A 10948-nucleotide genomic window follows, 5' to 3' on the forward strand; every position below is an offset into this window, starting at 1 on the left:
TGATGGACTAAAATTTGAAATGTTTAGGTGTACTTACCTGGTGATGTGCTTTCTGGTTTGTGATTTCTGTTCACCTCTTATTCGTTCTTCGCTTAAAAACCTGAAATTATATAAAACAAAAACAAAGGAGCAAAAATAGAAAAAGGCAAATCAAAGGGAATAAGTAAAATACCAAGTGGGTTGCCTCCCACTAAGTGTTTCCTTAAAGTCATTAGCTTGACTTTGATGATGCTTTAGCCTGGAGGGTCTGCCAAGAGCATTGCTTCTCTTCCTTCTTCTTCTGCGAGGTATGGCTTTACACGCTGTCCGTTAACGACAAATGTATCTCCTTTCTTACCCCAAAGAATGAGTGCTCCATACGGTTTTACTTCCTTTACTGTGAAAGGTCCAGACCATCTAGATCGTAGCTTTCCTGGAAAAAGCTTAAGGCGAGAATTGATAAGAAGAACCCTATCATGTGGAGCAAAGGACCTATGTATGATCCTTCTATCGTGATATGCCTTTGTCTTTTCCTTGTATATCTTGGAGTTTTCGTAGGCGTTATGGCGGATTTCTTCTAATTCGTGCATTTGAAGCATTCTTCTTTCTCCAGCTGCCTTAAAGTCCATGTTCATCTCCTTAATAGTCCATTGTGCTTTATACTCCAGCTCTACAGGGAGGTGACATGCTTTTCCATAAACAAGATTGAACGGCGTGGTCCCTAAAGGAGTTTTGTATGCTGTCCGATAGGCCCAAAGTGCATTGTCGAGTTTTTCAGACCAATCCTTGCGATTTACGCCGGTTGTCTTTTGTAAAATCGATTTGATCTCTCTGTTAAAGATTTCCACTTCTCCACTTGTTTGAGGGTGATATGGAGATGCAACTTTATGCGTGACTCCATTCTTTTTGAGCAGATTTTCGAAGACTCTGTTGATGGAATGGGATCCTCCATCGCTTATCACAATTCGAGGAATTCCAAAGCAAGGGAAAATGATTGATTTAAATAGCTTTATAACCACTTTTGCATCATTAGTAGGGCTAGCGATTGCTTCCACCCATTTAGAGACATAGTCTACCGCTACTAAGATGTATTGGTTTCCAAAAGAAGTTGGGAAAGGTCCCATCAAATCAATTTCCCATACATCAATGATTTCAACTTCAAAAATGAAGTTTTGAGGCATCTTATTCCTCTTGCTGATGTTGCCCATTCGTTGGCATGAATCACAGCGTGAGATGTAGGTGTGAGTGTCTTTGAACATAGTGGACCACCAAAATCCTGCTTGAAGAACCTTTGAAACCGTTTTGTAGGTTGCGAAATGTCCTGCATAGGCTGAACTATGGCATCCAAACAGTATTCCTTCCATTTCTTCTTCAGCCACACTCCTTCTTAATAAACCATCTACACATCTCCTATAGAGAAAAGGTTCATCCAGAAATAATGCTGAATTTTCTTTAAGAATTTATTCTTTTTATAGCCAAAGAATTGTGGAGGTTTGATGTCTGCAGCTAAGTAATTTGCTATATGCCTAAACCATGGGATGTCAAAAGCATCTAAACCGCCGTATAGGAGGTTGAGATGCCTTTTCTTGCACGGTAATAGGTATAGTCTCCATAGCGTAAACGTTTTCTTCTGGCAAAGTATCATTCAAAGGGAGTTTTTCTTCTATTCGAATCCTAGAAAGATGATCTGCTACTCCATTATCTGCTCCTTTCCAGTCTCGGATTTCAATATCAAATTCTTGCAGTAGGAGTATCCATCTGATCAACCTAGGTTTGGCATCTTTCTTAGACATGAGATACTTGATTGCAGCATGGTCTGTATGGACGATAACCTTAGATCCCACGAGATAAGATCGAAACTTCTCCAATGCAAAAACGATGGCTAAAAGCTCCTTCTCCATAGTTGCGTAATTACATTGAGCTTCATCCAGAGTTCTACTCGCATAGTAGATTGCGTGTAGTTTCTTTTCTTTCCACTGACCAAGCACAGCTCTAAACAGCAAAATCACTTGCATCACACATGATTTCAAATGGTTGTTCTCAATCAGGTGGTTGAACAACTGGAGCGGAAACAAGGGCGTTTTTGATTTTATGAAATGTTGCCAAGCACTCATCATCGAATTCGAAGTTTGTTTCCTTGCAGAGTAGGCGTGTGAGTGGTCTGGCAATTTCTGAGAAGCCTTTTTATGAATCGCCTATAGAATCCGGCATGCCTCAGGAAACTTCGGGTTCCCTTCAGATTAGTTGGAGGTTGTAGGCTAGTCATGACTTCAATTTTTGCTTTAACAACTTCAATACCTTTTCAAAATATTTTATGTCCAATCACAATTCCTTCCCGGACCATGAAGTGACATTTTTCCCAGTTAAGGACAAGATGCTTGTCTTCACAGCGCTGCAAAACTTTCCCTAAGTTTGCCAAGCATCTGTCGAAAGAGGATCCATAGACGAAAAATCATCCATGAAGACTTCCATGAAATCTTCGATGAAATCAGTGAAAATAGATATCATACACCGCTGAAAGGTTGCAGGTGCATTACACAATCCGAAAGGCATTCGCCGAGAAGCAAAAGTTCCGTATGGACAGGTGAATATCGTCTTTTCTTGATCTGCCGGTCTAATTGGAATTTGGAAAAATCCGGAATAACCATCTAGAAAGCAGTAATATTCGTGATTTGCCAACCTTTCTAGCATTTGGTCAATGAAGGGTAAAGGAAAATGATATTTTCGAGGTACTGCATTCAGTTTTCGGTAATCGATGCACATTCGATGTCCCGTCACTGTTCTTGTAGCAATCATTTCATCCTTGTCGTTTTTGATAACAGTCACTCCTCCCTTCTTCGGGACAACATGCACAGGATTAACCCAAGTGCTGTCCGAGATAGGGAATATGATTCCTGCTTCCAAGAGTTTCATGATCTCCTTCTTTACCACTTCCATAAGGTTTGGATTCAACCTCCTTTGGCTTTCAATCGAATTCTTGGCATTGTCCTCAAGATTTATCTTATGCATACAGAGGTCTGAGGAGATTCCTTGTATGTCATCAAGAGAATAACCTATGGCATTCCTATACCTCATTAACTCGTTTAACAGCTTCATGGTTTCACCTCTACTTAAGCCAGAATTTATGACGACAGGGTAAGTTGAGTTTGACCCAAGGAAAGCATACTTGAGTCCATCTGGAAGGGGTTTTAGCTCAACTTTTGGGGCTTTGAGCTCGCTCCATGGGTCGTTTATAGCTTCCAATGTATCTTTTGGCGGAGTAGGGATGTGAGTTTCCTCATTCAGGTCCAGATAGTTCACAAGTTTCGCATAATCCTCGGTCTTATCAAGCATTTGCGCACACCCTTTTGAAACTTTTTCGAGCAGGTTGCGATCATCATTTGTGGTGGTGAGGATGATTTTTAGAGGATCATCAAGAAGGATTTCTTCATAAACTTCCTCAGCAATAACATCAAGCTCATCAACCGACAGAGCCCGCCATCTAAAGAAGGTTTCTCAAGACTCTTGTTCATATCGAACTGCATAATCAAACTCCCTAGATGTAGGTCTATCTTTCCTTCCAGAACATTGATTATTGCTCCTGCAGTTGATACAAAAAGTCTACCGAGTATCAGAGGGTCCTTTGGTTCTCTTTCCAATTCAAGCACTATGAAATCAGTCGGAATACAGTTTTCTCCAATCATGACTGATACATCAACCAAGACTCCTTTTGGTCGTCTTATTGATCGATCGGCAAGAATCAGCGAGATTTTTGTGGGCTGAAAAGTATGATATCCTAAACGTTTTGCAACTGAAAGAGACATCATGTTGATGCTTGATCCCAAATCACATAGACAACGTTCAAAAGTCATATTCCTAATTGTGCAAGAAAGTACAAAACTTCCCGGATCTTCTTTCTTCTGGGGGACATGGTTTTGTAAGATGGAACTACATTCATGACTTATCATCAGAACGCCTTCTTCTAATGCTAGAGAATTTTTTAGAATGCCCTTCATGTATTTCCTAAGAGCAGGTTTCATTGCACAAGCTTCAATGAAAGGTAATCTCACATTTAAATGTTCGATTATCTCTTTCAGCTTAGCCCTTTCTTTCTCCTTCTTTGGTCCTTTCAAAGCTTGTGGGTATGGTGGTTTGGGCTTGTAGACACGAGTAAGAGGAGGCGGTATAGGTTCTTCTTCAGCAATTTCTTGAGGAATGTCTTCCTTTTCCTTTTCTCCCTCTTTCATTACTACTGCATCTCCTTCTTTATTAGCCGAATCTCCTTCTTTTCTCCTTCTTTGAAATCCTTTGGGTACTCTGGCTCCTTGTAAGCTAAACCAATCCTGAGGGTAATTGCTTTTAAGAGATCAGAGGTCTCCAATTCGTTTATGCTTTCAGGAAAAGGTTCATCAAGGTCATTAACGGAAGAATCCGTCTCCTTTGATTCATCACTAATCTGGATAAGAAAAAGGGTGGAGAGCTTGTTAATACAATCCTCATGTCTTTTTGATTGACTCTCCATCTCTTTTTGGAGTTTATTAACCTCTTTTTCAAGATCTTCAATCTTGGAGAAAGGATAATAAGGAGGTATTGTGGGATTGGATTGATCAGACTGGGTTTGCTCGAAAGAAGGTTGGAAAGGAGGTTGAAAATGAGGCTGGCCGCGGGTGAAGTGCTCTGACCCACAGTGAAACTCATCTTGGCCGCGGCCAAAATCTTCTCACCTGCGGTGAGTGTCAGTTTTGCCGCGGCTAAGAGGCTCCCACCCCTGGTGGAGTTGATTTTGCTCAGCCTCTTCAATCTAGTAAACATCAGCGGTTTGCATCATCTCCTGATTTTGGAAGTTCCTGTCCACCTCAAGGTTGTTCATCTTCTCAATGTAGGGCTTCCTATGATTGTTTCCCTCATCATATTTATGAATAGGACCAATCACACTAAGAATCTTCTGGATGCCTTCACTAATCTGATCTAGGTATTCTTTACTGACAAATGATTCTTTTTCCTCAACCTGAGGACATCTGAATTGGGTTAAAAGTCTCCTATTTCTGATACTCCCAGCTAGATTAGTTATATAGGCGTGAGCCTCATCTACAGTTCTAGTGGAAAAGTCTCCATTGCTAGAGGTATCAAAAGAAAACTTCAGTGCTTCATTAACTACATGGTAGAAGATGGTCATCAGGCGCTCCTCGTAGAAACCATGGTGTGGACAATCTCTTTGGTAATCTCTGAATCTTTCCCAGGCGTCATAGAGGTCTTCTGCGTCCTCCTGCTGGAATTTTTGAATCTTGTCCGTTAAGAGATTGGAACAGTCTCTGGTGTAAACCTAACTTAGGAAAGCCTCTCTACACTCTTTTCACGTCTTTAGGGACGCAGGTGGCAAAGTTTTAAGCCATTAACTAGCTCTACCAGTTAGAGAGAATGGAAAAGGACAGACATATGGTAATCGGTATTTTTCATTATGGTTGAACATAGCTCTTCAAAATTTTCAATATGATCTATTGGGTGTTCAGTAGAAAAACCGTTATACTTTTTGATATAGCTAATGTATTGTACCTTAGCTTCAGAGTCGCCATCCTTAGGCAAAGGTGGTCGAATTGCTCACCTATCTGCAAAAAGTTTGTGTGTATCACATTCTCCAATCAGCTGTTCTCCCTTCCTGGCATACTCTGGTTCTCCAATAGATTCATTCCCATCATCGATTGGGTCATTAAGCTCATCATCAGATGGATCACCATCTAGAAAGGGTCTTCTTCAGCGAGAGGATCAAGCATATGCTCCTGGCCCCTCATCGAAAAAGTACCTGAAAAATCAAAGAAAAATAAAAATTAGAAAAAGTACTAGCGAATTAAGCAGAGATTCGCAACGAAAGGAAAAAAAATCCCTGGCAACAGCGCCAAAAACTTTATGCTACAAGAATCAAGGGTTACTTCTAGCTTCACGTTTTAAATTTGTAACTCTAAATATCTTCAAGTGCACAGATGTGCGTTGTAGTACATAGGGGTCGAACCACAAAGATTTTGAGCTCAGTACGAATCAATCAAGACTTAAGACTAGTAGAACAAGCAAAATGGGGGTTTCGGGTTTTGGGGTCACTAAATCTAAAGGCAATCGAAATAAACAAGTCATAAAACAATAGGAACAAATCGCTGGGTCTAAATGGTTTTCGCAGGGGTTCATGAACTGATCAAAAGACAAACAAATCGATAAAGGTAATGAACTAGTGAGGATCCCAAACTCGAATAGACACATGTAAGATTAACCAACTCTCGTCACCCTAATCATCTAATCACTCAACACAGCAATTAACTCTCGCTCTCATGCTGCAAATAAGATCATGCATTAAAAAACAGAATTCATCCACACTCGCGATTCTCTGTAGGTAGCTTTCGTCTCCTACAACGATTTCGATCGATCACTTCTAGGTCTGGTAATTCGATACAGCACTCTCGTGGCTCCAATTACTGAGATCAATTTCTAAGCGGTTAGCAACAGAAACGGCATAGGGAACAAGAATGAACGAAGGACTCCTAGATAATTATGAACCCTAAATCGAATTAAGCATTTGATCAAGACATGAAATTCCCTTTGAAAAATCCCTTAAAACCCCAACTGGGAAATTACTCAGACATAGCTGAGTTCAACATCACAAGAGTATTTAGAATTGCAGAGAACTGAAACAGACAAAGGTTAGAAACAAAGAACAGGTTGAAGCAGGAGATCCGATGGTGCCCCTCTCGGTGGCTCCTTTTCTGGGCGTGACTCTCTTCTAGGGTTCCTGGTGAGAAATGTTGCACACCCTTCTAAACGACTTAAAAGAGGTTTATATAGTGTATTGAGTCCTCGGGAACGCCTAGGGCTTGCAGGAATAATGACAGGAGTGACTTGGGCATTAATATGGGCTTCTGAGGCTCGGAATTAAGCTCCCCGCGGTCTAAAATTTTGCACCCCCGGCGGATGACGATTTGGCCGCGGGTGAGCTTCTGACTGTGATGATTCCCCTTCAGTGTATCGACCATATCTGGAGATCTAACCGTTGGATTGCTTTGATTCTACTTGTACTAGAAAGCTGGTTGTCATTTCTATCTTGTGTCAAAATTAGGGGATGATCAGACGGTGGAAAGATCTCCGTTTGTTACCAAACTTCCGACAGTCTGAATTTATCCAAAGTTATGCTTTTTGCTCCCAAGTGTATTCCTTTTTGTCAAAATGACCTGAAAACTCTTTTGAGACTCTAAAACATGGAAATCACTTAAAAGCCTTTAAATCTGAGTGAAAACACCTGCATAAGATATTAAAAGTTATCCATAAAAGTAGTCAAAATCAGGTGTTATCAACTCCTCCAGACTTAAACCTTTGTTTGTCCTGAAACAAAACCAAAGATCTGAATCTGGAAAAGAGGTTTAAAAATCGCAGGAACTAACAAAATCTCAGAGATCATGCTTCTAAACCAGAGTTATTCATTATGCTCAAATCAAGGATAGTCTAGAAAATTCTCACCAAAGTACAGGCATATCTAGTCCGTTGATCCATCATGTGAAAATCTAGACACTTAAACCTATCTTTCTGTCAACTAGCTCTTAACATTCATTCAAAAGTTCAAGTGGTTCTCATTAAAAGGATTTTAGTAAAGCAATCAAGGCTGGATGTTCAAAATGGCTGTTTAAGGGATGAGGTTCTCACTGTTTAGAGTTACCTTTTTCTAGAGAGACAAGACATTATGCAAAACAGCAAGAGATGATGGAACCGTTGATGCCCCCATAGTTTCCAGTCCCATTCTTCTTGCCTTAAGATTCTTGATCTCCTTTCTTCAGGTTCTCCTCATCACTCCCCCAGACTTAGATTTTTGTCCAGGTTGTGAATCCAAAACTCGTTAAATGAATACCTATTGCCTTGGCTCAAGTGACGGTGGAAATATCTCCGTTTGTTACCAAACTTCTGACAGTCTGAATTTATCTTAAGTTATGCTTTTTGCTCCCAAGTGCATTCCTTTTGTCAAAATAACCTGAAAACTTTCTTGAGATTCTAAAACATGAAAATCACTTAAAAACCTTTAAATCTGAGTGAAAACACCTGCATAAGATATTAAAAGCTATCCATAAAAGTGTTCAAAATCAGGTGTTATCAAACAGCACATAAAACACAAGACAACAGCCACAAACCGAGCCAAAGCCAGCCAAAATTGGAGTCAGCCAATCCTTAAACCCATGGCAAAGTCGTGGAAAACAACTCCAAATACCAAAATCCAGCAGCCGGGGATTTTAAGATTAATCGCCAAGAAACAGGTAAGTATCCGAGTACCTCTAGAACTAGAGACATCATATGGCCAGAGACTGCCCCAATCAACGCACCATGATCTTAACATCAACCAGAGATTATGAGTCTCAAGATGAACAAAAAGATTAGGAGGACACCGAGGGTGATACCGAGGTGGCTTAGCCAGACACTGGTGAGATGTTGGTGATCAGGAGAGCTCTTAGTGCTCTAGTGGATCCCGAGATAGTTCAGAGGGAGAACATCTTCCACACAAGGTGTACCGTACTCAAAAAGGTATGTAGTTTAATAATTGAAGGAGGATCACGCACTAACGTAACTAGAAAGCTTATGATTGACAAGCTAGGCCTTGAGACATCTCCACACCCAAAACCATACTGCCTGAGGTGGCTTAATGATGATACCGAGTTAAGAATAGCTCAGCAAGTAACTGTGTCCTTTAGTGTGGGAAAGTATAGCAACCATGTGCCTTGGATGTGGTGCCTATGAAAGTTGGCCACTTGTTACTAAGGAGGCTGTGGCAATTTGACAAGGAGACAATGCACAATGGCCAAACAAACCACTATTCATTCATGCATGACAAGAAGAAGTTCCAACTAGCACAACTTACACCAGTAGAAGTCCATGAAATGTAGCTAAAATTTGCAAAGGAGTCTAAGGTAAGTATGACTAATCTCTTTGTCACTCCATCTACTGTCTATAAAGCTATGCAACATCATGCACCTTTGCTACTAATGGTCTTTCAAGAAAGTTTACTTTCAGGGGCAAGTGAACTAGAACTTCCACCCAAGATTAATGCCTTGTTGACAGGTTTAAAGATGTGTTCCCGGAAGAGATTCCAGCTGGTTTACCACCTTTAAGAGAAATAGAGCATCAGATCAATCTTATTCCAGGTGCAGCCTTACCAGATCGACCAGCTTATCGGATGAACCCCACCGAGACTAAGGAGCTAGAGAAACAGATCCAAGACTTAATGTCTAAAGAATATATCTGAGAGAGTCTTAGCCATTGTGTCGTACTAGTCTTTTTGGTACCCAAGACAGATGGGACATGGCGAATGTGTGTGGATTATCAAGCTGTGAACAACATCGCCATCAAATATCGACACCCAATACCAAGGTTAGACGATATGTTAGATGGATTATATGGTGCCACTGTGTTCTCTAAAGTACATCTTTGGAGTGGATACCATCAAGTGCGGATGAAGGAAGGTGACGAGTAGAAAACGGCCTTCAAGACCAAACAAGGTCTATACGAATGGCTAGTCATGCCATTTGGCCTCACCAATGCCCCAAGTACTTTCATGCGACTCATGAACCATGTCTTGAGGGCATATATCAGTAAGTTTGTTGTTGTTTACTTTGATGATATACTGATTTATAATAAGTGTTTTGCGGATCACTTAATGCACCTTGAGCAAGTATTAGAGACTCTTCGACAAGAAGGACTTTATGCAAACCTCAAGAAGTGCACCTTTTGCACTGATCATGTTGTGTTTTTACGCTTTGTTGTGAGTTCACAGGGTCTACAGGTGGATCAAGACAAGATTAAGGCGATTCAAGAATTGCCAATACCCACCACCATTGGACATGTTAGGAGCTTTCACGACTTGGCAAGCTTTTACCAGTGATTTGTCAAAGACTTCAGCACCATCGCCGCGCCTCTTACTGCTGTGATCAAGAAGGATGTGGAGTTTAAGTGGGGAAAACACCAATAAGAAGCTTTTCAAGAGCTTAAGGATCGTTTAAATCGTGAACCTGTTTTAGTCTTACCAAATTTTGACAAAACGTTCGAGGTTGAATGTGATGCCTCAGGTCTAGGCATTGGAGCTGTTCTAACTCAGGGAGGAAGACCCGTAGCTTTCGTTAGTGAGAAGTTACATGGAGCTGCACTCAACTATTCCACCTAAGACAAAGAGCTCTACGCCTTAGTGAGATCATTGGAGACATGGCAGCATTACTTACTGGCCAAGGAATTCATCATACACACTGATCATGAGACCTTGAAGCATCTCTGATGCCAGACCGCTCTCAAAAAGAGATATGCGAGGTGGTTAGAGTTCGTGGAGACCTTCCCCTACATCATCAACTACAAGAAGGGCCAAGACAACATCGATGCTGATTCTTTGTCTAGACGCTACACGCTCATAACCACTATGGAGGCTAAGGTCCTGGGTTTTGAACACATCAAGGAAGGATATGAAGATGATCCTGACTTCATTGCCATCTACCAAGAGTGCCAAAAGGGAGTTGACGGTTGTTTTTATTCACATGATTGTTTCTTATTTGGAGAAAAACGATTGTGTATTCCACAGGGATCTATGAGAGAGCTTTTGATTCGAGAGTCTCATGGAGGAGGCTTGATGGGGCACTTCGGAATATACAAGACTTTGAGTGTCATCGTGGAACATTTCTTCTGGCCTCATCTTAAGCGAGATGTGGAACGATTCTGCTCAAAATGCATCGTTTGCCTTTAAGGCAAAATCAAGGTCACACCTGTATGGACTCTATATGCCTTTACCTATACCTAACAAACCTTGGGTGGATATATCTATGGACTTCGTGTTAAAATTGCCCAAGATTAGGAACAAGGACTCAATCTTTGTGGTGGTGGACCGATTCTCGAAGATGGCACACTTCATACCTTGTGCTAAAACAAATGATGCAACACAAACGGCTGACTTGTTCTCTAAAGAAGTGGTGAGCTTACATGGGCTACC

The 10948-nt window shown here is 41.0% G+C and overlaps 1 protein-coding gene and 1 pseudogene across 1 annotated transcript; one reads left to right on the plus strand and one right to left on the minus strand.

Moving 5' to 3' along the window:
• Positions 1 to 3380: 3380 nt before the first annotated feature.
• LOC112085484 lies at positions 3381 to 4205 on the minus strand. Its single transcript, XM_024154703.1, has one exon. The coding sequence runs from the start codon at positions 4203 to 4205 to the stop codon at positions 3381 to 3383; it is 825 nt and encodes a 274-aa protein (XP_024010471.1).
• A 945-nt stretch (positions 4206 to 5150) lies between these two features.
• On the plus strand, positions 5151 to 5244 carry LOC112085849 (annotated as a pseudogene).
• Positions 5245 to 10948: the final 5704 nt, after the last annotated feature.

Source organism: Eutrema salsugineum, unplaced genomic scaffold (assembly GCF_000478725.1).
Source record: "Eutrema salsugineum unplaced genomic scaffold, Eutsalg1_0 scaffold_3, whole genome shotgun sequence".
NCBI classification, from domain to species: Eukaryota; Viridiplantae; Streptophyta; class Magnoliopsida; order Brassicales; family Brassicaceae; genus Eutrema; species Eutrema salsugineum.